Source organism: Maylandia zebra, linkage group LG8 (genome assembly GCF_041146795.1).
Source record: "Maylandia zebra isolate NMK-2024a linkage group LG8, Mzebra_GT3a, whole genome shotgun sequence".
Lineage (NCBI taxonomy): Eukaryota > Metazoa > Chordata > Actinopteri > Cichliformes > Cichlidae > Maylandia > Maylandia zebra.
Genome location: NC_135174.1, coordinates 21,873,681 through 21,901,568, shown reverse-complemented (window position 1 = coordinate 21,901,568; position 27,888 = coordinate 21,873,681). Strand labels below are relative to the sequence as shown.

The following is a 27,888-nucleotide window of genomic DNA, read 5'->3' as shown; positions in this document are numbered from 1 at the left end:
TGACTTGAATTAGCAGAAGCCAATAGTAGACAGCTAGGTGTTGCCACAGTGGCAGCCATGCACATGGCCACAATCCAAAGCTTAACAATTACACTCAGAGAGAAACTATTTACAGAGATCAAGACTGGTTTAAATGGTATTTAGGCATTTTAATGTTATACTTTGTGTGAATGCACCTACTTTTGGAGCTACCCTCAAATGGCCAATGGATAAACTTCAGCTTTTGGGGCTTCCGCACTGGCTTCATCTTTCAGCTCAAGACTTGAACAACAACTCTTTTAGTAACATTAGTAAAATAAAACAAAAAAATATAGCTTTATAGCAAAATAAAGCTAAAAGGCTTCAATGAAGAGACTTTGAAGCAACTGCAGAGCAAGCCTCCAATCGCTTTCTTTATAAAATTGCAATTTACAAATATTTCTTGAAACAATGATCTGTAAGTCATAGCTAAGTAGGCTAATGATAGCAATACACCTCCTTAGTTCACTATTTCCCAAGTGCACAGGAATGTGCTTACAGGAAACCAACCAGCCAGTAAATCCAAACAATTCCAAGTGTGATTCACAGTAGGATTGGACACAAAAATGAGAAGATTAAGAGGCAGTCCCAAAATCTCTTTAAGTCATCATATTTCTTTAATACTTCATTTTTGTGTGTTTTTTTTACTTCACTTCCTTTACAAGTACAACATTAGAATGAAAATCTAACAAGATCAACTCAAATACATTTTTCTTTTCCTCATCGATTAATGTATCCCTTCATTCTTTAGTGTTTGCAATTGGGTCATTCACAATGAATCATTTCTCAGCAACGCAATAAATACAGATTTTTACTTAATGTTACCTAAATGCATGTATTTTGCGAGCTGTAGCTAGCCAACATAAAACTTGGTTCTCCCCAACAAGAAAAGCAATAAATGACCATTCAACGCCATATGTGGAGGAGGCAGCTAACAATCTAGTGAATAATTCTTCTTTTTGTTTTTTCTTACTTTAACTCTTACCAGTAGGAACGACATATAATAATTCCAACCCAGGAGGGAGTAGGAAGAGAAGCTGTGCAAACAGGCAAATCTGGAGAAACACTACTTCACTCATTCCTCGAAGTTAAATAAACAAACAAAAACTAAAGCCCGCTTGTGTTCCTGTACATATGCAGACCCACTGACACACTCCGAGGCAATCCCGGGAAGGGATTGGGCGAGACACACGCACAGATAGAGAGAGAGCAGGTCTTTCCCACCCTATCAACAGCTGCTGTACTAACAGCACATTTCTGTTAGAGTGGGATATGAAAGCAGGGTAGGAATAATGACTAGCCACTTAGACTCTTAGACCACCTCATATATAGAATCAGCAGTTGACAATTCCACTTTATCACACACACACATCTTTATTTTTTCCATTAACCACCTTGGATCTTTAATGGATTCTAAGCTCCTAATTGGACCGGTGTTCCCGACACCGGACCCGACTTCCCGTACACCCTGGAATATCACCTCCATCAGCCCTCGCCGGCCCATGGAGCTTTCATCGATGGCTACAACTGTAAGTATCGCGCTACAACTCTTGATTTCTCCTTTCTTGTTTAAATGACTATCCCTCGACTGTACTGGAGAGCCCCTGCGCGTTGCATCGATGCGTAAAGGAGGCGAAAATGTGAACCAACCCACCCAAATGGGGAAAAAACGGGCAAAGGAACTCGCTATTTTTTTCATTCAGAAAACGTGAGATGTTTGAGAGTGAGAGTGCGCGAGGTGTCACCTCTCTGTGAATGAATGAATCGCGGCATCCTCCCCATGCATGCGTATCTGCGCTCTGTTCATTCAGCGCGGGACCTGAATGAAAGCAGGAGCGCAGCGCAAATCCCGTCATCACCGGTGGTTCTCTGGCTTGCTCCGCTGAGGCTGTAAAGAGATGCTGTGGGTGTATTTAGGGTTTAACTTCTGTGGTGAGAGCGCGAATCAATTTTAACCTGTTCCTCGTGTAGTTTTCTTATAATAGTCCTCATATACCAGTTTGCAGGGACATCATCCACTTAATAACTAATAACAGTTCTTTAATATTCCAGGTGACTTAACGTAACTTTACTGTTTTTTTGGGTTTTTTTTTTTGTAAATTCTGTCCGCACAGAGGCACATGGAAACAAACCGATAAGTGATTTTAATTGTTTTCTTGTAATTGCTTTAGAAATTTGTTTTAAAGTCGTCCACACCTCTGTTACCTTATTTACAGTTATTTTCAAGCTGGAAAGCATTACCCAGCCTCAAGTATATATCAGATTCTATTTCTCTTTGTCTCCCTCTCTGATTCAGAGTAGGATTAGTTTACCCACCGCATCCAAAAAATCCCAAACAGATCTGTAGCATCGTGATCGTCTAGACGATCTGTGTGTACTGAATATAGAACACAAGATACTGTTTAACTTTGCCCCACATGAGCCCATTTTGACCTTGACTAAGAATGATTTATAAAAGGAGATTTAAAGATGTACTGAGAAACACATGGGTGAAGTGATACACTGGATGTAGTTCAACAAGTGGGAATGGTATAGTTTGGATTCTGAATTTGAAGCTCAGACTTGCAGCCTTTAACCACTGTATTTATGTGGTCTGGTGTTCACGGGAGTGCTGGGAAAAGCTGATAACAGAGCCGTGCCTGGGGGTAGCTTCTGGAGAAACAGATGGGATCTTCTGCTCCGGATAAAAATGTGGTTTTCATTTTGATCTTCCTCTCTAGGATTCTCTTTTCTTCTTTCCACTGTTTGTGGCATTTTGTTAATTATCTATCTAATCCGCAATCTCTACAAGGACATAAGCCAGTTTAAAATGTCCATGCGTGTTAGTGCGCATGGATGCACATACATTTGAGCACAGCTCGTGTGAGTGCTGATATGATACGTGCATGTGGCTTTGTGTCTTAAAAAGGAGACTATGATAGAGCATGAGTGAGTGGGTGGCCTTTTGTAATCGTGTTTTGATACCTGGTAAACACAAGAGTTTGCCTCTGAAGACGCAGAGAACCTTTTCTCTGCCAACATGCTGATAGGCTGATTAACAACTTGCTCTTGAGGTGTGGCAGATTCAGTGAGCAGATAATCAGCTGAGCAGTTACTGCAGCATTTATCAATCCCGTTAAGCCTCAGAACAACTGAAGGAAAAAAGGCTATTACCACTTAAAAGAGATAGAATAGGCTGCTGGATTGCTGTTACTGATTATTTGTTTATGTTTGCATTCAGTAGATATGGGAGTGACAGGACATGATTAAAGTTAAGTCAACTAAGCCCTAGAATAAATCCAGAATATGAGGTTTTAATTGTGCAAATATACAACCTTAACATATTTTTTAAAAACTGGATGGACGTTCCTTGCAGCAGCCTGTTGGTCAGTTGTGGTTGTGAATGTCCAACACACATCAGTGCACTAACATCAACACAAAACAAAATCCAATAACTAATTTTCTTAGATGATCTTTTATTAATTCCTGACAACCAGATTTCACCCAGATATTTTACTCACAGAAAAAACCTTTTAAGGGATTATGCCAATATTGTTTTTCTGAACTGCTAAACAAAAGCATCAAAGGCGCTTGATTAAAGATGAACTTATAGTATAGAACTGACTATAAGATCCTCTTTAAATATAAGAGATGGTTCCTATTTCCTAATATGTGCAGAAGTCTATAGCTCACTGATATCTGAGTGGCTACAGAATTGTTTTTAATAAAAACATAGAACTCCTGCAGTTATGTTTATCATATATGGCTGCATCAGAGGGATGTTGATTTAATAATTTTTGCACACAGATTCATCAGTGCCTGTGCATGTGTGTGGGGAAGATACTGAGCTTGAAAACTCTTTATGTTTACAGATATTTAAGAGGGACCTACAGTGCTTTTTCTTATTTTCGTCAGTACTGACTGTTACAACTTCACATTTTCAAATTAAACAAATCTTCAAAATTGAGGTTAGCATTTGTAAGTAATCGGTGTGAGCCAAAAGCTCATGCTTCAGAGCTCAGTTTTTTCTACTCTTCGCTCATTGTCAAAGAGAGGGGATATCCCTAATATAGTCATCTGGAGCACACAGCTCTGTCTGTGAGCACAGCAGCTCCACCCACCTGCTGTTCAAACATTTTGTTTGTATGGAGCGTCCAATCAGAATAAAACAAATACTGATATAAATATGAGCATCTATGTTCTTCTTATTTTTATTATTATTAAAAACAAAAGAAATGTCTTAATTTCATTCAGATTCAACTCCTATAATTTTTCTTCTTCGTGTTCCTCTTCTTCGATGTCTCTCACAATCTCATATATCCCTTATCTTAATTTTATGCTTCACTTCATTTATTTTTCTTTGCCTGTCTTATCTCACTGTTCATTAAACAGTCACTAGACCACTACATTTGTATTAGCTGTTTTTCAGCGATGAGGAAAAACTCAGCGATACTGGTGCGTCTGGCTTTAGTATGCGTTCACAGACATATTAACTATCAAGAGTATAAAGATAACATTTTAGTCTGTAAGTCTCGTAGGAAAATGCATAGAGGACGAGGAACCTTCCGTGCTATGCAGCTCGCTGTTTCCTTCCTTCCTCGTCGTCATGTGATCGGCATTAATCTGGTCCTAAGCTGCTCAAACTGGGAGAATGGTGACATCAGAGGACATCAGAGGGAAAGAAAGGAGTGATTGAGAGATTTGTAGGAAAAGTCAGGAAGGTGAGAAATTATGCAAATTGGGAATCATCAGTGGCCATGGAGGAGAAGCAGATCCAGCAGAGAAAAACTGAACTGTGTTATCCAACGCATCCCTCATGACAGCATCATGCATGCATGCAAACTTCATTTTCCACCACATTTTCACTCATTAGCCTCCATAACTGTGCCTCAATTTTCTCACTCTACTGTTCCTCCATTTAAAAACAAGAGCTTGTGACTCTGCAAAAAACCAAACAAAAAACAGCTGAAACAGATGTCAAATAAGCAGAAAAAAACAGATGCACACTTAAATGTGGCATCCAGGATTAATGAAAAAGATATGCGTGTTCCAGTTGACCGGTAGGGCAGCTGAGGAAGATTTAGTTCAGCAGAGCTAGTTCTGGGGACCGTGTGCATATGTGTGTGGGTGGGTGTGCATCTGTCTAAAAGAAACACAGGGAGAGTCAAAAGGGAAGTGTTCATGCAGGCGGGTGTGTAAGGATTTCTGATATGAATTCTGAAGTGGAGCTGTGTGCTCTCAGGTGAAACAGCGTCTCAGAAAAAATAAGGTGCTGTCAAATGAAAACCTTTCATTAACACGCAACTTCTTCTTCTGAGGTAAAAAAAACCAACAACAAAAACCCCCCAAAACCCAACCTTGGTTTATTTCAGTTCATTTAAAATGGCAAGTGGTTGAATATAACTAAGTGCATCTTTTAGGGATAAATTTGTGGCACTTTCTTTAAATTGATTCTTTGTATTTGACTTTAAACCTTAGGACTCAATGTAATGTATTTTAATATAGATAAAAGGGCTTCTTGTACAAAACTGCACAAATTCTGCAGCCCTGCTGAATGTTAGCATTGCGTCTCGTTAAAAGTGCATCCAGTTTTGAAGATGCACTGACAAATTTGCCTGCTAATAAGTGCAAATGCAATGTTATCAGTTAAGGTACTTAGTACTGACCAAATCATAGCCAACCTTGGCATGAACTGAATCATGGATTTGACCAAAACTGCTTTTCCACCCATTTTTAGTCTAGTCCACGTAGCTGACCATTTTCAGAGGAATACATTTTATTTTTTTAAAGTCATTTAGCACTGACCTATGGATTATTTAAGAAAGAAAGAAAGGCACTTAACTCACGTTTTGCACACACACACACACACACACACACACACACACACACACACACACACACACACACACACAAAATCAGGTTGAATCTGTCATAAATAGCAAAGATATAGTAATTTGTGTCATGGCCTGTGATTCAGCCATTTTAGGTTCTTAGTTTCAGTTCTTGATTATATTAAAGTTCAATAAGGAGCGATCAATAGAAGAAACTGAACATGATTTATTGATATACAGAATTCAATTAAGGTATTTGTTGATTAAACTCTGATGGCCCATCATAGCAAAACAGAATCCCAACAGTCATATCAATTAGGGCAGGACCCCCGTGTCAAGTTTACCTTTGTGTCCAAGTTTTTTGATTTAATTGTTGTTACTCACTTCCTGTTTCACGTTGCTGTCTAGTTTTCTTGTGTATTGTATTCAGTCTCACATTTTCCCCTGAGACTGTGCTGATTGTGTGCACCTGTGTCTTCCCCTCAGCTGTGGTTCATTCCCTTGATTGGCTCTTTGTGTGTGACAACTACATCATCCTTTAGTCCTTTATTTAGTCCTTTGTTAAGTCATCTGTTTAGTCTCCCAGTGTGCTACTTTGGGTCACTTTTCTTGCTGGATTTATAGGAGTTTATGTGTTTATGGACTTCATTATTGAACTTTTATCCACCAATGAAGGTGTGCTTTTTGTTTATTCCACCTGTCTCCTATGTCTGCATTTGGTTCCTTAACCTGCAAACGGTAACAGTTCAACGGGCATAAAATTGTATTTTTGCACAAGAAAAGTAATTCCCTTTTGGTGCATATGTCAGCATGGTGTGCAGTGTGTCTTTAAAGAATGAAGGCAGCTAGAGAAGTGGAGTACAAAAGAACAAGAAGAAGAAGAAAAAACTATCTACAGCAGGTGAACAGCATCTAAAAGTCACGTTCTTAAGAAATAGGAAAAACATCTAGCAAGGACTTAACAGCGGATATCTGGCCCCTCAGCTGATCCATCTACTGTTCACTGAAGCCTCACCAGAAATGGTTTCAGTAAAAGGGAAGCAGTCCGTCTTTAAAAGAGATAAAAGGAGAAAAGATGGAGATATGCCAAACTACATAAGAACTGGACTGAAAAATAGTGGCAACACTGACTTTTTATCAATAAAAATCAACAATTTGAACAGATGTTTAGTCCAAATTGTTGCCAATATGTACACTGAGTGTCTGCAGCCATATGTAAAACACGCTGGAAGCTCTGTCATGGTGTGTGGCTGCATTTCAATCAGTGGTGTTGGGGATCTTTGTCAAAATCTATGTAATTGTGAACAAAAAAAGGGTGCAGCAACATTTTGATCAACCATGCAATACGATTTGGAAAGACGTGTCGTGGCTTCATTTTTTTAACATGACAATGACTTTCTACCAATGCAGTAAAAGCATACCTGGATAAAGAAAAAGAAACACACATACACACACACACACAATAGAACACTATCAGTCAAGCATGGCCACCTCAGAGCCCCGACCTAAACATTTTTGAAGCATTGTGGGATCGTCTTGACAGAGAATGGAACAAAAGGCAGCCAACATCCAAAGAAGAGCTTTGTCCTTCAAGTAACCTTGGCAACTGTTCGTGAAGACTTCTTAAAGAAATGAAAAGAAAACTTTAAAGATTTCAGCCTGTGTTTAAAAATGTAGGTGGTCGTACCAAAAATGTATTTCGCACATTTTGTGCCCATTTCCTCCTTTCTAGCAATTTTTTTTTTTTTAAATGAGGGGTGGCTCAAGACCTACTGTATACATAGTTGTCTATATTAATTACAGCTGAATAACAGCTTAAGCCCATTTTTTACATGAGTATTTGTTTTGTTTTCCTTTCCACTGCAAGCTTCTATTCCTCTCCATTTAAGATTTAATGAGATTTAAATCATCCCAATTACTACAATAATTATTATTTTCCTTTTCTTTTTCAGTTTTTCTTTAGATTTTGAATTCTTCACTGTCCTTTCATGAATTAAAAGCAATTGCTTCCTGTTGTCCTGTTGCAGGGTTCCATGGTCAGAGACTACCCATTTCCAACCGTAGATGTTCCAGACCACGCTCACTACACTATTGGTGTTGTCATCCTTGCTGTAGGCATCACAGGCTTGCTGGGAAACTTCCTGGTCATATATGCTTTTTGCAGGTATTTCTTTTCTGCTTATGTGACTGATTTAAATGAATGTCCCACAGTTACTTTTGCATATCTCTCTGATAATAGAATATGTTGTGACTTATTTATTCCCAGTTCATTAAGCATGACAGCTTTATGTTTGTATGCAGGAGCCGAAGCCTGAGGACACCATCCAACATTTTCATTATTAATCTGGCAGTCACAGACTTCCTCATGTGTCTCACGCAGACGCCCATCTTCTTCATCAACAGCATGCACAAACACTGGATCTTTGGGAAGAAAGGTGCAACACTGTGCACATACAAAGCTTAACATTTTTAACTCAATTACGTAACATGTTGCACTTACAGACTTTACAGACTTTAAACAGTCTTTTATATGTGCAGGCACGCACACTTTGAATTCCACCTATAACTTTAACCTTTTCATTGTGACATACAGTTCAGTGAATGTTCTCACACAGATACACACACAGAAACACAGCTGTCACCCCGTATGATTGCTTTTTTGTCACAGTTTAAAATAAAAAACACTGTGCAGTAGGGTTACTCATAATCAGATGTGCAGGATGATAGCGTGTTTTACATGAATGCATTCGGAGGGAGGTATCATTCATTAGCAGATGTCGTATTGAGAGGTTTTTAAAGAGGCAACACACTCCACTGATCAAACACTGGTAGTCGAGGTGCCTTCAGGAGGTGTCCTGACCTTGATGAAGACAGCCAATGGCTGTCAGAGCTGGAGCTCAAGTCTCAGCGGTGGTTACTGCAGGGGGGCGTTTGCTTCCTTTTTTTTTAATTCTAGCCTTGGCCATCCTCCTACCCAGTTATCCTTTGTAAAAGACAGAACAAGATTCAGATTATGAAATGAAAAAATAAAGCAAGTAAACCGGGTGAGTCTTGCAATTTATGTGTGTTTTTTTTAAGGTGCAGTAAGTCATTTTTTAAGATAATTTCACGTGAATAGAATATCCATGTAAAATTAAACCTAATGTGTTCTAAAATAAAATAAAATGAATCCATTAAAAATACATATGAGTGAGCACCTGTTTGTTGAAGCCAAATCATTGCCCCATCATCTTAAATATAGTGAGGTGGACATTTTTTGGTAATAATGTTTTATGTATGTGGCTAGAGAATCGAGCACATACATTGAACACTTAATACGTTTATTTTATTTTAAAGATTACAGATAGCTCTGTTAAACTGTATATGAGTTTTTGACATTTTTACATGTATAGTTTCATCATCGCTTTCTCATCACGGTTATTTCCTCCCCCACCATTGCACTCTCTTCTTCCTCATCCTCTTTCTCGTCAGCTTAAGCCTCATCTCTTGAATTTAAATCAGGGTTTTAAGACATGACAATGTGCATGAACATGCTTATTTGTTCTCAATATTTTTGCAATTACATATTGTCAGCAGAAAGCTAACAACAAGCCAGCTAAACAACAACAGCTGGTTATAAGCTAAAGAACATATAAAAGCTAATGTTAGGCTTGAGTGTCCCAAAGATTACATTTTCCATCTGATAAACACATAAATAATTTTATTACATTCTCACATCATTGAGAGTTTATTTGCTGCAAGCCAGAGTCCATCAATGTTAGATCCACTTCAAAGAAAGCTGGCTAACAGTGTCAAATATACTCAACAACTCATCTCAGGATTGGTGTCACTGGTCAGAAGTGAGCTTCACTGATACATCAGCTCATATCAGATTGCTTTCAAAAGGTTTTATAGTCTCCTCTGAAGTAAATATACCGGAACACATATTGATAGCTGAAGTAAACAGTGGCCCAAAAACCTACACTCACTGCAGATGAACAATGGCTAGAGGTGTTTGTCCCACAGCAGACACAGTAGCTAAGATTATGCATTTGACCTGGGAGAGGTAAGAAAGCTGTTTTTATTTTGGGTGCAATCTGTAATGTACTGACATCTAGTGGCAAGATGTTACACACTGTACCTTTAAACAAAATCTCAATACATTAATTAATAATGGGATTTTTCTGTTGTGCCTTAGGGCAGATGCATGACAGATGTAATTGGGAGAGGTTAAATTAATACATGGAGTACATTTATTAATAGCGTTAGGGTTAGCCCGAATTGTAATCTGTTGTTTGCAAGCTGCATGCGGCTCTTTAGCTGTTAAAGAGCCATGGGTTGCCAACCTCTGCTCTAGGGATTCTGTGAGTGGCAGTTTTAGGAGGTTAGGTGGATGATCTGTCAGTCTGTCTATTGCAGGGACATTGATTTTCCTCAAAGAATAAACTTTAGTGACCATCTGGTTTCTTCAGTTCAGGCAACAATTATACACAATGAAATGATGTCATCTATTAATTCATTTTCTTAATCGCTTGTCAGGGTAGCAATGTGGTACCCTGCCCATCCTGGGCTGAGAGGCAGGGTACTCCCTGGACAGCTCACTAGTCTATCACTAAGAAAGATCTAAGATAGAGACACAGACACTGAGTAACCAATGTGTCTAACAAGCAGGAGGAACCCACACAGGCCCATGGATAATGTGACCCCAGCCAGCTGCTGGATTTAAATCCAGGACCTGCTTGCTGTGAGGCAAACACTGCCCCACTGATGAAATGATGTCACATAGATTTGATTTGATTTACTAGAAGACCACAGAGGTTGAAGTTACCCATATTATTCCAGTATGTTTATATTTGACACACATTTATTGACAAGCTTTCAAATGCAACATTCAAAATGTTAGAAACAATAGCACATTTAATTTCTTGCACACGATAACATGCTGAGTGTTTGCCACTAAGCAAACCACAAGTCTTCAATGTTGTTTGGACAGATGATACCAAAGTAATGATGTTTGGTCATAACAGTTAACAGTCAGCACCAGTAACCAGACTGAAGTGTTGTGGCAGAACCTTAAGAGAGCAGTGAATAGACAAATGCAAACCCCATGAAAACAAACGGGCTAAAATTCCTTACCAGCGATGTGAGAGATTAATAAAGTTATACAGAAAACAATCACTTCAAGTTATTGCTGTTAAAGGTGTTTCAGCTAATTCATGGGGTGTTCTTGGTTTTTCACAAGATTGTAGGAGACCACCTACTTGTGTCAGTCAATAGATCGATAACATTCAAACTGGGTGGTATTTTTAACACATTTACCCACAAGTGTGGGTGTAGAGTCGCTATAGTTTAGGGCTATGTAGCTATCACCTGAAGTTTAAAACTGCTTCACAAAGACTGATCCTATACAGCTATCAAGGCTTTTCAGTTTCTTGTTATCGATTTAATAGCTTTTACTGGTGTTTGTGACATGTTTTTATACATGAATGAATGAATGAATCCAGGGGCTTAAATATGAGAAATATGAAAAATGTGACTGATGGTATATTTTGATTTGAGTATCCTGTGATATAAATAAGCTGCTAGGGGAAAAAAATCAAATGAAAACAAGAAGAGCAAATGAAGTGAAACTCAAAGCAAGCAGGTTTTACATTTGATGGACTGTTGGCTGGTTGTTAGAGTGAATTGTTGTCTGTCTCTCTGTGTGGAAACCTTATGATTGACTGATGGGTGTTCCTTGGCTATCGCCCAGTATCAGCAGGGATTGGCTACTGTACACCTGCAACATTATTTGGTGAAGCGACAAAGAAAATGGATAAAGATAAAGTGTCACAAGATGCCATAATTAAATGAGCTCCAGCCAAATTCCAAACACTGCAAAACATTTTAGATATCATAGATTATTCAGCATTTAAAATTGTTGAATGTATTTATTTGTCCACCTTGGTTCTAATGAATCTGATGCTTTCACATGCCATACTTTTTCTTCTTCTGGATATTCACTGGACGTTGTAGTTTAACTTATCTACCATATGCAAATGACAATTTTTATTATTTTGTTTTTAGATTTAAATGTCGGTTTTTATTGCATATTTCCACATTTTGCATAAAAACAATCTCATAAATTTTTTCCCCTCTTATAAAGCATTTGGACTTCACTATGCTCTCAGCATTGTTGTTACAGAAAATGCCTCAGGACTTAAAAATATTGTTCTTCTTCAGAAAACATCTACTGTTTATTGTGAACCAGTCTGGAATTTATTAGCTTCAGCATTTGGCTTTTGAACACACGCACACACACAGATGTGTTGATGTACACTATATTAAACTGCCTTAATCGCCTGCATTTGTTTGAGTTTCATCACAAAGCCAGCACAGAGTTTGTCATATGCTTGGACTTGATGTTGTGATTATATGACGTGTGACAGGTCAATGGTAATTACAAAACTACAGCCTGGAGGAAAAACAGCTGATGAAATGATGAGTGAATGCTTGTCGTTTGTCATGCGTGTCATCTGCATGAATATATTTCCACAAGTGTATCTATTAGATTTCCTCATGGATACATTAAGTGTAAATATGCCAACAATGTGTCTCTCTAAAAAAAGACAGCATGTTAAAATATTCTGACACATTTTTCATTATATAAACATTAGGTTTCACACTCCCTGCTTTCTATTTCCCTCACATTTTCTCTCATTTCTAATTCACCACATACACTTGTCTGCAAATGATGTTAAGTGTAATCGCTAACCTAGAGCTCTTTTCCAGCATTTCATATCTCATTTATCTCATTATACTTCGAAATGTATGAAATTAAGTGCCAATCAAATTATTTAAATAAACTGTTTTGGGTCTTTTTTTACCGTGATAATTGAAAAAAAAAGGATCGAAAAACTATGAATTTCATGCTAACGCTGCATGTGACAACAAACTGTACATAATAGATGGAAATAGCCATCATGATGTCAACCACCTGTTTGTGAGGTTCCCTTACTACCTACTGCTGCTTGTGTTGGTATCCACTTGTTAGTCATAGCGACCCTTAAGACATTCCTTATCTTTCACCTGCTCCATCACCAATCAATCACCTGCCTCCATCTCACCCTATTCCTTCATACGCTCTGTACGTCCTCCTTCACAACATCCAAAAACCTTCCCTGTGCTCTTCATTTTTTCCTCCAGCCTGCCTTCAAACACGCTGTCTCCTCTTTCTCTTTACTCAGCAGTATCCTAGTTACAACAAGCACCTTGCCGGTCAACAGCACTCGTGTCTGTCATTGCTAACACAACAATGCCTGCATGATAATGGCTATTTTTGATTTGGCAATTATTTTATACCAAATGTTCTTCCTGATGCAACTCTCTCCATTTATTCTGCCTCGAGACCGTCACGAGGAGTACATCTGTTTGCAGTCCTCATGGCTAGGTTGTGATGTGGAAGTTCCTTCCCACTGTTGCAAAGTTCTTCTTCATAGGGTTCACTATAGGGCCTATATAAGATAAAGCACTGTAAAGGAACTTTTGTTGCAAATTGGTGCTATACATTTATAAAAAGGGAACTGAACACTTTACATGTTATGAAGCTGCAGAGCTTTTAGCTCTTTTCCTACTTGTACCATGCTTTTTGGATTATTAATAGCTGGGAATTTCAACAGGGAGCAAGCCTCACGTGGTAATTGAAGAATGCAGTTTTTGTCACTTGACTCTAAGAAATTCTTACAGTCCAATTGTATAGACTATGAAGCATAGATCTCAAATGGTCAACCAGCAAAAATGTTCCCCTTAGGAATAGAAAGCTAAACCTAACTAAACATTGCAGTTAGAGAGTTAACCACTTTGTCTGCTATCACTGTAGTTTTTACTACAATTATTTGTGATTATACAATCAGATGTGGTCAGTATTAACATGAGCACATGTTGACATTTCCTACCGAGGTTGTGAGCTGTACGCCTTCTGTGGAGCTCTCTTCGGTATCTGCAGTATGATGACACTGATGGTGATTGCAGTGGACCGGTACGTGGTGATCACCAGGCCTCTGGCTTCCCTCGGGGTGATGTCTCGTAAGAAAGCATTCACCACTGTGGCTGTTGCCTGGCTCTATTCAGTGGGCTGGAGTCTGCCGCCCTTCTTTGGCTGGAGTGAGTACAATTTTATTCAGTGACCTGGATGTTTAATAATGATTATCAGTGTGATATAGCGATATAGTTTTTGAATCTCTGTCTAGCTACTTATTTCCAACTGATCTAACTAATGGCAGCATTTGTATTTCCTGATGAAAAGTGTGGCATTATTTCAAAGAGATCTTGGTTTGCCTTTTCAGCACGGAAAAAAATGAACATTTCACGTGAATCATTAAAACACTTGATGGATATGATAGTGGAACAGTTTTACTGAGGCTCTGCAGCCTCACACGTTTTATGGTACCACATTTGCATCTGTTTGTGAAGGTACTCGCATTTGCAGAGTACACACAAAGGGGGATGCTACCAATGCAAATATGCTTGTGTGCAGTTCTCCAAGGACCTGACACCTTAACATTGATTAAGCTATGCGAAGGTTAAACGCTGACTGGTTGAAAAGTGGACCATAACAAGAAAAAGGAGCGACAGCCGAGTTCAATACAAACAAGAGAAGAATGGGGGAAAAAATTTAAGACAAAAAGTTCAACGTGAGAGGCACAGATGGTGGACACTTTCCACTGTTTTTAGCTGTTTCACTATTTTAACTCTTTGCATGTAACTTCTCTGGCTAGGCCCAACAACATCCCAAGCAGAAGTATGGTTGCTTGTGACATTGCCACCTGGTGAGAGTAAACAGCTACAACATGTAGACAATGGTCTGCAAAGCTGTGTGTACCACCACAGAGCTGTGTTTGAGCCATCGCTCTCATATTAGCTTTTGGCTTTTCCTGTACTGTGTTTGATTTAGGGGAGGGGTATTTCTGTCCACATCTTGTTCAAGTATCACAAAGTACAACTCCAGCTGTGAAAGCAACTGCTGCAACCCATGAAGAACAAGTCTACATTATTAAAATCATAGACACTTAAGCTTAGGCCTGTCCAGAAAGTGTGTGAGGACTGATTAAGACAACAAAATACAGCTAGCAATTATGATTGATAGAGGTGTAGGGTAAGAAAAAAAAAAAACAAATAAATGCATACAATAGTAAGATTTAGACACTTACATAGCCTGTCACAGCATGATGTCGCCTCCACAAAGGACTCCATGGTGGTAGTACATAATGGGTTACATGGCAGCACCATTGAAAGCCTTCTCCCTTTTCTTAATCTCAATAAATCCAAGCTTTTTCTGAAAAGGTTGAAGGTTTTAACTTAAAATCTACAACATGGCTTCTTATTAAGCCTAACCATAACATAACCATGGCTGGAAATAAAAGTAAACTCGAACGTGTCACTAATACTGATTGATTAAAAATAAAGGTGCTTTTGGACAATGTGCCAGAAACAGTGGAACCACAGGGGAGATGTGTTTGACTTGAATGTGCATTGACTCATTCTTTATCCAGTGCCACCACCACCAGGGAGTGTGTATACCATGGCAAGGCTCTTAATTGATTTTCCATTGGTATGTTATGCATTCTTAAGAAGCTGTGGTCATTTTACAAATTCAAGTCTAGTCTCAGGGAGTGACAATCAATGGAAAGCCCCACAAACAATGGCAAAAAAAACCTCTTCAGGATTTCAAAGAAATATCTCAGTGACTCCAATAAAATACAGTGAGAGAGGATAAATTACATAAACAGTACAAACCAGTAATGCAGCTTAATTCTGTATTCCCTATTTATGCTTTGTTACCTGTATTTCCAAAGGCTATTGGCTCTTTCATTCATTGTCTTCAAGGTTGTTTAGGTGTTTAGCAGTTATAGGATGGATTTCCTTCCATACATCTTATATAAAACAGTGTTTTCTTCCATTTTTCTGTCCACTGAATAGACAAAATAAATCAATGTGTTAAAAGGTTGGCCATATAGTAAACTCCATTCATACAAGACTCACATACTCTACCGGCAGCCCTTTATTGAAGTAGTAGGCACAAACATGTTCAAAATGCAGAAGTATGAAGTCAAAGACTTTTCAGGAGCAAAGAGGCAGGAGAGAAATGTCAGATTTAATGATGTGGAAAATGACCAAAAGAGTTTATGTCCTCCCAAAGGTGCCTACGTCCCGGAGGGTCTGATGACGTCTTGTTCCTGGGACTACATGACGTTCACCCCTTCCGTCCGCTCCTACACCATGCTGCTCTTCACCTTTGTCTTCTTCATCCCTCTCTTTGTCATCATTTTCTGCTATTGCTGTATCTTCAGAGCCATTCGACACACAACGCGGTTGGTACTGTTCATGCACACACGAACATCAACACCATTTATGGCTATTATTCTCGAAGGTCTCCTCCTGTGACACACTCCCACAGCTGTGTGAATATCAACAAGTTAGCCATAAAAATGAATTACAAACGAGGGTCTGTTATCACAGTAAAATTACAATTTATATTATTTATTATAGACGACGGCTTTCGATAACTATTTTTACTGGTGGTGGGCATGTCTGTGCATCACAGGGCAATAACAAAGATCAACTGCGAGGGGACCAGAGACTCTGCAAAGAGGTTCCATAAAATGAGGAGCGAATGGAAGATGGCTAAAATTGCACTCATCGTCATCCTCCTGTTTGTCATCTCCTGGGCCCCTTATTCCTGCACAGCCCTCACTGCATTTGCTGGGTACGTGCACAAGTGTGTGTGTCAGTGTCTGCTAAAGAGACATCTTTTTTCACAGTCCAGTGACGTCTAAAATTCTCCATTAGGACGAAAAAACCCCAAAGTTGAACACTTTACTCACAATAAAGTACTGAGTTTATGATTGAAGATGCCATTAAAGCTGTTTCAGCCAAAAGCTATTTATCTATGGCTGCGTGGTTTTAGTCGTAACAAGACTGTCAATATTCCTGTAGGAAGTGAACTCCCGTGATGGATTACCTAGAACAGAGTATTCATCAATACACATGCATGACAGAACCAAACCTTTGTTTTTTTAAGTAGATTTGTTCCAAACCACCATATTTCTCTCAATACTTGGTAGACCAATAAGAAACTAGGAAAGGCTGCATACTGGATTGATCAGGTGGACAGTGACACAACTACCTGCTGCCTGTTCTTTTGCGATGGACTGTGCTGCCTGTCCAAGAAGTACCCCATCATTGTCCCAGTGTCACCTGAAGTATAGCCTCCAGCCCACCGTGACCCTGGCTGAACAAGCAGTTAAGAAAATGTTGGGGTGAAGTGAGGGATGAATTGAGCACTAAATGCAAGCCCAACTTTGTGTCCCGGTCCTGTGTCTCTGCACTAATTCTGCACAAGACAACACACGCCCACCCATGCCCTTGTCACACAAATGTGTCTCATTTCCTTGTCTCATTTTTCTTCCTGCCACCATCTGTCTCATCTCTCTCTCCCTCTCTCTCTCTCAGGTATGCAGACTTGTTAACTCCTTATATGAACTCTGTTCCTGCTGTGATTGCCAAAGCATCAGCTATCCACAACCCCATCATATACGCCATAACACATCCTAAATACAGGTAGGATGTAGCTGCAGTAACAGTTAAAAAATAATGGTGTTCTTTCTCAATCTCCTCGCACACAACAGCGGTGAAGAAGCAGACGTTACACAAGGTGTCAGAGTAATAATTAAGGACATAAAAGCAAAAAACTTTTTGCAGCTTCAGTATGTACACAATGGCACACCACAGTAAGAATGTAAGAAAAGAAAGAAAACATCAAGCTACAAAAAGGAATAATAAAGCAGTGTGACAGAGAAGTATAATTGGTATACAGAGAAAGTAAAGAAAAGATACAAAATAATCATTTTGAAGTATTTTAGTAAAGGTTCATGTTGTCTCTGTGTCCCGTCCCCCCCCCCCCCCCCCCCCCCCCCCGGCTCAGACTTTTTTAAAGAACAAATTTAGCTGCTTCCATGCTCATGTTAGTTATCTCTCCAAGTAAATATTTCATCTTATTTGGTTTGAGAGTGTGTCAAATTTGGTATTGCTCTCTCTGCATGTGTGCATAATTGATACTATGTTGCCAGGTTTGTCATCGTCACCCATATAAATGGCTGGGATGTGTTTCCTTGGTCTATAGTCAGTTACATCTGATCAGCTCTGATTAGAAAGGGAGATTATTTTTGGAGTTTTAGCAAAGATGTTGCTCAGTAGTTGATACTTTAACCGATGGCACAACCACAGAATGATTAACATGTGTGGTTTACATTATATCAGAATAAGGTTTCATTGTTCTTTAATTATTTTAAAAGGGTATAATTTTAGCTTGGGGTGTGAGAGGTCAGCCCCCAAAAATCTACAAATCTCTCAGGAGCCCAGCATATACGATGTCACAAAGTTCCTACAGTTCAAAGAATTTTGAAGAATACAAAAAACAAACATTAAAAAAGACAAATAAAGGAGATTGGAGCGCCAGAAACAAACAAACAAAAGAAGGTTGAAGGCCACCCACCCAGTGTGTGATTCGATTAAATCGCCTTATCTAAACTTGTGTTAATAAACCAAACTAATGAAATTAAAACGGAAAACAAGACAACCCACAACATTCAACTCAGTAGAATATTGAACGTTTACTAAGCAGCTGAAGTCAAAGGAGGCCAATGTCAGACCAGAGAGAGAGGCACTCCAACCATCCTGACTTCATATGCAAGCAGATGAGTCTTCATAGCTAATCACTACTCTGCATAAAACAGAGAGTGCTAGAAAGCAGGTTAATAAAGATGATCAAATACAATAACCAGAGGGTAAATGTGCCATCGCACAGAGGCGCATGACACTCCCAGTGACTCCTTTGCACTTCTTTAATCACATTCTAATATAAAAAAAATTGCGAACAAGCTACAAGTCTGGCCATGAACACTGGCCATGTGTTCGGCACCTCCTGCAACCTCCTGCAACACATGACACTCACACACACACACACACACATACACACCGATCCCACAAGAAAGTCCGATGCAATAACAATTTGGAGGGATTTAGATATATGTTACTCTGTAGAACATTTCAGTTCCAATCCTATTTTTCAGACTTTTGACCATATTTTCTGATTTGTGGGATGGTAAAAGCAGAAATTCAAAATCTGTACAAGAAATGAACAATGAAAAAGAATGCAAATGACTTCACTTTTGTAAAAATTTATTTAAATATTCAACTGGGGAAAAATTCTGATAATATTCATTAGCAGGCTATACTTTCATGTACACAATGCGCTTACTTTTGTTTTTGGCAGTAGTACGAGGACATTTGGCAGCAAATATCCTTGTATTTTGGAACTTTTGGAATTACTAACTTTCCAATTAGTAGATGACCTGCACTACCTCCTGATTTACAGCTGCCCCTAAAATTGTTGCCATGCTTACCATGAACATGCCTACGCACTAGTGAGTGTAAGTTCAAGCAAACTTGATCTGAGCAGACACTATGATCCTGTCTCCCCTTAAAGTACTCATCATCTCCATTTTATCATAACTTTGCTCCTTATCAAATTATTATTTTAAAGCTAATCCTTACATGGGGATTCATTCTGCACCTTAGCAACGGAGCCAATTCGTGTTGATTTTAAAGACACTACAAAGTGCTGGGTGAACATCAGCCTCAACCTACTTTATAATTTATTATCATTATTTTATTACTACTGTTTATTATTTGATCCTGCTTTTGTGTGGTAGTTGGCACATTCGCTTAACAATCAAAAGGTTCCAGAGGAGACAAAAATCCCTTTCAGGTTTTATCAGGGAGAGAATTCCAGGTGAAACCACATCAAACATGCCAAGCTACCTGCTAACAACCCTACCCCACCCCTCACCCCCAAGTGAATAAGGCTGAAAATAGCTTATTTGGTTTTGTTTTGTGTTGTTACATGAATCACCGAAGCAACTAGAAACTGAATAGTAGTAAATGCATTAGTAAGGCAATAATTAAATAGTAGTAAAAGAGCAGTACACTGAAATAAAGGAAAAAACTGACTACAGTGACAACATGGGCAGTCTTGGTAGTTGTACCACAACCCCTTAAATGCACAGCATTAATCAAACTTGTATAGTGTAGAATAGCACTATACTGTATATATATCTAGTTCATTTACCATTTACCAAACTTTAAGGAGCCAAGCCTCATGACTACTTTATTTTTTGTGGTATTCTCATCTTGATAACTTTTTAACATCCTAATTAAAAGCTGACATTTGTCTAATTCAGCTCCAGCTTGTAAGGATGTCATGCAGCCCCACACTTCACTATCATGTAATTAAAAAAAAAAGCAATTATGGATTGGAAAATTTCTCTGTCTCGTTCAGGTCAGCAATCAGCAGGTACGTTCCTTACCTCGGGGTATTGCTGTGTATGAAGAGCAGAGACCGTTTCAGCAGCAGCAGCTTCCAGTCCATCCGCCGATCAACCCTCACCAGCCAGTCAGAGTTCAAAGGCCCCAGCAGGACTCACAACTCTTCCCAGTCTGAGAGTGAATCAGTGAGTGTGGCTCATATTTAATATGTTTTGTATTTTATGTCCTTGTACAAAGGTTTAAAATATGGATTGCTGATTTCAGTCCTTTTCCATCTCAGGCCCAGTTCTCAGACACGGAGGAAGACTACTCTTCACGAACTCCTGTTAGTCGTCACTTGTCCGGTGATGCCAAACAGGTGCGTCACGCTAGCCAGAGGTCAAAGGTGAGAGGGTATAACACAGAGTACGAGAGAACCTCTGCTCACAACGCCACTGATCCAGCAATATGTCACCTGTCACCAATCACTGTGAGTATAAAAGCCTCACTTGTGTAAAGGTATTGCTGCTAACACGACAAAAAGTTCCATGATTCCAGTCTACTTGATTTTAATTAGCTTTGTCTCCCCTTCATTCTCATCTCCTTGTTCACTTTGAAAAAACCTTTCAGTGCTCAATAAGTGGAAGTCTCTTTCTGATCACCTGCACAGTGTCCTTCATTGTATTAAAAGCCTTCAGCCTGTGTTTATTTTGGGGAAGAGAGTTGCACAAGGTAAAATCTGTAGAGTAAGGTAGGGAGTCATTGCAAATTATGTTTGGCTCCTGAAAGAAGTAGAAAGAAGTTTTGATGCATTTTGAATGGGTGTACAATGGCCGGCTGACACAACACCACTGTTGAGGTACTTTGTATTGAATATTCCCTCTAAGTAAAACTGCACTGAAAGTCTTTCCCTTGCAGATGAATTCATAGCACACAACCCGTCGAATGACAGTTTAACTGCTTCTGTGCTTGCTTGTGACCAGATGTCCCTGTTATTGGTTCAGACGTAACAAACTCGTTCACTGACACAACTGTTTGGACACAGCTCTAATCACCAGAACTCTGATGTAAAAGTTGTTTCTCGAGGACAGAGTTTACTTTCTGTGCAAATTTGAGGTCTGCTGTGAAACTGCGGTTAAGCTTGTGCTGGTAGTCTTGAATCGGAGGTGATAACTTTTTCAAATTTAAAACAGATAAAGTGTTTTTCTTTCTATTGGCAGAGTCGCTGGATTTTTTGACAGCACACATAGAATATATTTACTATATAGTAAACCCAAAGATTTATTTTTACACCATATGGTATTTCTAAGTATATTTCTGAAGTATAGAGTTAAAAAGGGGTGAAATAGGACTCAGGCGATCATTTCTTATAATATTTTCATGATACTTTTGATGGAAGGTTTTGCTTCTTGTTTGTCCATCAAAGCTGATCTAAATCCTCTTAAATTGTTGTTTGGGAGCTCGAGACATCGTCGATGTCATCATTGTTTAATTGCATATAACTTAAAGAGGACATATTGATGGGAGTCCACTTAAAATCCAGGCTAACTCAATGTTATGACCAGGGACTGTGTAATTGTGTTTCTGTGGTGCCAGAAAATAACGCTGATCTTGCTGGTTTGACTTTGCATTTCAGTATCACTCATATTGTCTGGTTACCAATGGGAACAGCTTATTTGACTTTTTAAAACAAATTCAAACCACAGAAAGAATTTCATAAAGAACAAGTACCTCACGGACTGCTATTGCTTTTAAATGACTCTCTGAAGCTGACATTTGCGAACTGTCTCAGTCTGAAATCTTCATGTCTGGAACTTTATTGTGATCACAGCTACTTTAAAATCAACCTGCATATAAACTCTGCCATCAGAAATACAGTAAAATGAAGAAAAGAGTGTCATGTTGGAATCAGCATGTATTGATGTCTACAACTCTGCATTATTACTCTATCACTAGTGACAAAAATGTAACTCACAGTTTCTCCACTGAGGGACATATGGTGTAAACAGCCAAGTGAAAGTGAATGTAAACCCACATAAAGTTTGTTTTTTAGACAGTGAGGGAGAAGCCAGCGACATTGAGGATAGAGAACAGGGGAAGATAAACAGTGGGTGTCATTGGAGCGGATTCAAACCTGGGCATATGGGTCGCTTGTTCAAGCCAGTGAGCTAAATTAGCACCCCACAAAGTGCCACTTTTAATTGCAAAACTCAGTAAATGAACAGTTGTAAGAGTTCACAGTGCAGGCAAATTTCTAACAAATAGGCTGTTAAATGGACTATAAACTCTCACAGTTTACAGCACATAAAGAACTCAAAGGAAAGTTTTATCCAAAAGTTTAACCTCCATCAATGTATTTATTGATTCAAAGGCTGGAAGTCACCTGTGGGTCAATCCATGTGGTTGTCATAGTTACATACTGTAAGTCGATCTGTTTGAGAGTAATAAACTGTCAAGGAGCATAAACAACCACCAGGTCACGACTCAGTTATACCACCATGGTTTAAAGAAGTGGAACATGCCTAGCATCCTCTTCTTCTTCTTCTTCGCCTTTTTATTTATTTGCTGCTTCCTTTAGGGGTCACCACAGCGGACCGTCTGCTTCCATCCTGTCATATCCCTGTTAACCCTACCTTCACTGCATCCATGAATCTTCTCTGTGGTCTTCCACTTCCTCTGCTGCTGGAGAGCTCCATCTTCAACATTCTTTGCCCAATATATCCACGATCCCTCCTCTGCACATGTCCAAACCATCTCTAACTCTAACTTCCTCTGACATACCCATTTCTAATCCTTTCCCTTCTGGTCCTATCACCTTTATTTTGGAAGATTGTCACTAGTACATTATTAATCCTCTGCATCTTTCCTCCATCCTCGAAGCACCCCTACTATCTTCTCAACACACCCTTCATTTGTTAGATGTCCATCTCTCTTGTACATGGGGGAATACTTGTATTGTCATCATATTGGTTTTATACTCTAATTCAAACTAGGGAACAACATAACTGTGGGAAGGCATGAAAGGAGTCAAATGTTGATGCCTTTGTCACGTGAACGATTGCAGAACTGGGAATGGACCATTTTCAAAAACTATTGCATCTCCTCCTCTCTATAAAACCCTGCTTTTCTCTGTGCCTTTGAACATGTCAGCCTAGAACGTCTATAAACACTTTGGATTTCTGATGTGGACAGACAGCATAAAGCGGCCCTCACAATGCCATTCACACATCCTTTGACAGACAGCTCAAAATCCACAGTTTATGAGTAATTTGTGCTAACCCACATGTGACCTCAAATACTAAATGCCTGAGCCTCCCCACCAGACAATCACAGTTCTGTAAGCCTTTCTCCCCCCCCCCCCCCCCCCCCCTCTCTGTCTTTTATTAGTGAAGATCAGCTTGCAATGGCATTTTGTCATTTTTAGCTGGCTGTGACCTAACTAAAAATGACAGAAGTTGCTGGCAGCAAGTGAAATTGGCTGTCGAGTATCTTAAAAATAAACCCAGCATTAGTTTTCATTCATATCACATCTATAATTTAAGCTTTATCGACTTAGTCACTTTATCAGCCCCTTCAAGCGTCACACATGTGTTTAATTTGCATTTATGTTGTTTAGGATGTTAGAGTAATGTCATAAAATTTGTCCAATAAAATTTGAACACGAGTAGATAATTTTGCATGGTAGTGTTCACAAACTAAGAAACCCAGCGTACACAGAAGTTACCAGGTGTGTAATAGTTTCTGGTACTGGAGGCCATCCACACCAGCTGTCAGCGATTGCTCTAGCTTTTGGCAACTAAGTGGCAGAAGCCAACTGATCTTTTTATGATTGATCACTCTTAATGCACTCACCACCTTAAACTGAGAGCTTCCATTGTCCTGTGTTACCCAGTGTTGCAACTGAAACCACCATGTAATTGAATCATCATGAAAATCTATATTTTAACTCATAAACCATTTTAAACCATTTTTAATTAAAATAAATTAATGTTTAGTGTTTAGAAATTAATGGCTCATTGGCTGGTGTAGGAAAAAAATTATAAACCTCTCAATTCTGACATGTTCAGAAGCTAATTAACAACAATTTATTATTTAACAGCTTGTTCTGAATAATTCCTCAGTATCATCTCACATTCTTGTGTCAAGTGTCGCCCAGACATTTTATTTGTTTCATAAAAACCTGAAAAAAAGCCTCATGCTGTTGACAGGCCAGTGATAGCAACAGGTCTTTTTATGTGGGACATGCAGTATATGGAGCATTTCCGTCTCCCTCTAATCATCTTAGTTCACAGGAATAAAAATAATACAAGCAATCCACATGTATGCATGATGCAAACACACACATGCAGGCAAACCGCCACGCAGGTCAGGTTCACTGAGGACTCTGATACAGAGGGTGCAAACACTAATCCAGTAATCTGGGACTTTCAGACTTAATCCACAGTTTGCATGATGCGGCCCCGTGTTTAAAAGTACTGCACTTGTTGGCAGTGGAAGAAAGCCCCTGACTGCTACCTCCATCTTTAGTCAGTAGTTTGTATACATGTTTACATGACATATACACTCACACACTGTTACCTATACACAGTCATCATGACTGTCAATTTCAATTTATGAGAGTGTTTAAGAGGGCTGGCATTTTAACTGTACGATTATTTTTGTTGATATAGTTTGTTGTGCTGTTAAACTGCACTGAATTAAACAAGGTCCTGTTATTTAGCCTAGCATCAGTCAACATAATAAAATTTAAGTAAAAGACTACTTTGAACAGATAAGTATAAAGACTGAATTGTTTCTTCCATTTTCCTATTGAGCTAGCCAACCTGCTGTTTTACTGAGACATCATGAGCATCCAGCTCAAATTAAAGATGTGGATTAATTTTGATGGTGAGAAAGAGCATTGAAAATTACAGGGTTTTTAATAATTTTTGAGACATTCTGATGACACACTGATTCAGATTTCAAAGGGCAATAAAAAAAAAAAAATAAATATATAGATAGATAGATATATATAGATATCTATATATATAGATATATATAGATATATATATAGATATAGATATAGACATATATTTATAGATATATAAAATGTATTAAAATTTCATAGCAATCATTATATATATCCAAACTTAAAAAAAAAAAAGAAATTATGAGTTTCTTTTTTGCATTGTTGTGAAATATAACGTTTTCACATGTTATAAAGACGAATATTCAGAAATTCTAAATAAGAATAATAGTTTAGTGTGTGTGCACAAATATGTTAAATTGTAGGAGTGATGGCCTTTTTGTTCATATTTTAATGAGCTAATACTTGTAGATTATTTTATGTATCTGTCTCAAATTACAGATCCTGATTCAATATTCATGGCAAGAAAGACCAGTGAAAATTTTAGGAATTTATCTGTGATCGTTTTTGTGTTATTCATTTTCTGAGTGCAAAAAAAATGGTCTGAAAGTGGGTTGTCTGACCATTTTTAAAATATATTTTTACCAGTGGTTTGAATATTTGCAATTCTGGTTTTATATACCCATATTTAGACCGACTTTAAAACTTTTTTTATGCAATTGGGGCTGCTTAATTAGAAGACGTTCTAATAATTTGCTGATTTGAGAGGGACCGATCCTCATGTTTTCCTGCTTTTTTGGGGCGGGTCTGCATTCAGTAAAAGTTACCTGAAGGCCCAAATAGCACAAAAGCTGTTGTGAGTATAACTGATAATAAATGGCTGTGTTTATGTGCACACTCTTCAGGCTCTGACAGAACCTGAAGGCATCTCCATGTCGGACATCAGTCTGCAGCCAACCAGCAATCTGCCAGCTTCTGTAAGAATCCACCGATAACCCTTTTTCTTTTTGCCACACATGTAGTAAATAGTTTTTTTCTACTAATAAATAGTATCTGTGTACATTAAACATATTTAAACAACCTCCATGATCCAAAAACTTCTAGAAATTGTCTTTATCCATCCTCTCAGAATAACTGTAAGAACATCATATAGTACAAATCATTAGTTCACCTTTATTTTTTAATGTTGTTTTTTCTAGCATGTGTACTTCCGTCCATTATGGTTTGGTCCAGCTATTAATTTGGTTTATCACAAACTTCAAACTAAAGTACTACAGTATGAAGCACATTCTCAGGGCAGTGGATTCCTGCCAACATAACAAAAAAAGCAATCTTCATGTTTTTTATTAAACATGTTCCACATTATATTGAAAAATCTTGATACATACTCTGCTAAATTATTTCACTTTACCAAGATTCCTTTCCTCTTACATCACATTAGCTTTTCATGTTGCTGCAACAAGGACAAGACACAGTCAGGATGTTTTTGTGTATCATGGCTTTGGACTGCTTTCATACTCTTTTGTGCTCCTGGAAATCATTATTGTGTTTGTATTTGATGTCAGATTAGATCAGTGGCTATCAATGGGAAAAGGATCCAGTCAACACATCAGTTGCTTTCATCAGATTAAGTCTGTATGTTGTTACAAGCACAAGTACTTATAAGCTGAAAATGCATAACAGTGCTGCATGTTTCCCTGTGCCTGGATTGTTTTTTCCCATGTTAGGTTAATTGAGGTTCTAGGCTGTAGGTATGGATTTGAATGTGAATTAACAGTCTCTGTGTTGTTGCTGTGATGGTCTGGTGATCTGTCAGACTGGCATTCAGCAGTTCAGTACGGTGATTAGTAAATGTACAGTTTTCTTTTGTCTGCTTGTAAACTTTTCACTACATGATTCAGTAGCCGGTGCAATCACCATTAGCAGCAATAACTTGAAGTAATCATTATTTTGTATTAGTAATTCGGTTTTTCACATTGTTGTGGAGGAATTTTGGCCCCCTCTTCTTTCCAGCATTGCTTTAGTTCATTGAGGTTTGTGGGCATTCATCCACAGATCTCTTAATGTCCTGCCACAACATTTCAATCGTTTTAAGTTCTGGACTTTGATTGGGCTGTGCTGCCTTCTTTCTAGAGAAAAGATATTACTTTTGGCAGTTCTTCCAAACAAGACATACTTTTTCAGTCTTTCTAATTGTACTGTTATGAACTTGAACATTTTACATGCTAACTGAGTCTGAGTCTGAGTCTGAGATGATCTTTCTCTGAGCATTGAATTGCGTATCCACTGGTCTGAATGTTCCAGACATGCAAACTGCTAAAACTTCAGCTGCTATAGAGGTGTTCACACTGATGATCAATTAGTTGTGTACAACTGATTAACAGCGCCTGACTGACACTTACTTTCCTAATTCCTACAGAAGAAGTAATGGTTTTAAATTTTCTTTTTCATCGTGGGGCTGACTAGATTTGTTGCAGCAGATGTATTTTTCTGTTCATATTAAGTTACTTCAGCATAACAGTATTTCACTTAACATTGTTTGAATGTATGAATATACACAGATTAAACCATAAAATGACATTCCTGCCAGTGCCAGTGTTTATGCACAACTTAACCTTGTTCAAGGAGTTTTCAGTATTTGTTGCTGTTGAATGAGAAGCCACTTCTTGCTCAATAACTTTGATTTAATTTTTTTTTTAAGTTTTAAGAAAATCAAGAACGCTTTGTGTTTTAGCCTGACCTCTCAACAAGTAACCTTCACCATTTAAGCCAACTCTGCAGTAATGAGGGCGGAGGACAAGAGACGCATTATGCACAACATCAGTGTGCATGCTTAAGTATGCTTGGGCAAGATCTGAACTCTGAACAAGATCAGCAACTGTGTGTGAAAGT

The 27,888-nt window shown here is 38.5% G+C and overlaps 1 protein-coding gene across 2 annotated transcripts in view; it reads left to right on the top strand.

Annotated features, from left to right (window-relative positions):
- The first annotated feature begins 1,195 nt into the window (after positions 1 to 1,195).
- Positions 1,196 to 27,888, top strand: part of LOC101470827 (melanopsin-A) — a 33,731-nt gene continuing 7,038 nt past the window's right edge. The window contains exons 1-10 of one of the 2 annotated variants that reach the window (XM_012920598.5): positions 1,197 to 1,547; positions 7,856 to 7,992; positions 8,130 to 8,263; positions 13,746 to 13,949; positions 15,985 to 16,156; positions 16,390 to 16,551; positions 17,298 to 17,405; positions 20,185 to 20,356; positions 20,452 to 20,640; positions 25,902 to 25,973. In XM_012920598.5, coding sequence (XP_012776052.1) covers positions 1,425 to 1,547; positions 7,856 to 7,992; positions 8,130 to 8,263; positions 13,746 to 13,949; positions 15,985 to 16,156; positions 16,390 to 16,551; positions 17,298 to 17,405; positions 20,185 to 20,356; positions 20,452 to 20,640; positions 25,902 to 25,973 — 1,473 coding nt within the window. In that variant the 5' untranslated portion in view covers positions 1,197 to 1,424. Of the gene's footprint in view, positions 1,548 to 7,855; positions 7,993 to 8,129; positions 8,264 to 13,745; positions 13,950 to 15,984; positions 16,157 to 16,389; positions 16,552 to 17,297; positions 17,406 to 20,184; positions 20,357 to 20,451; positions 20,641 to 25,901; positions 25,974 to 27,888 lie in introns of both variants that reach the window. The other variant, XM_004556591.6, reaches the window with a different exon arrangement.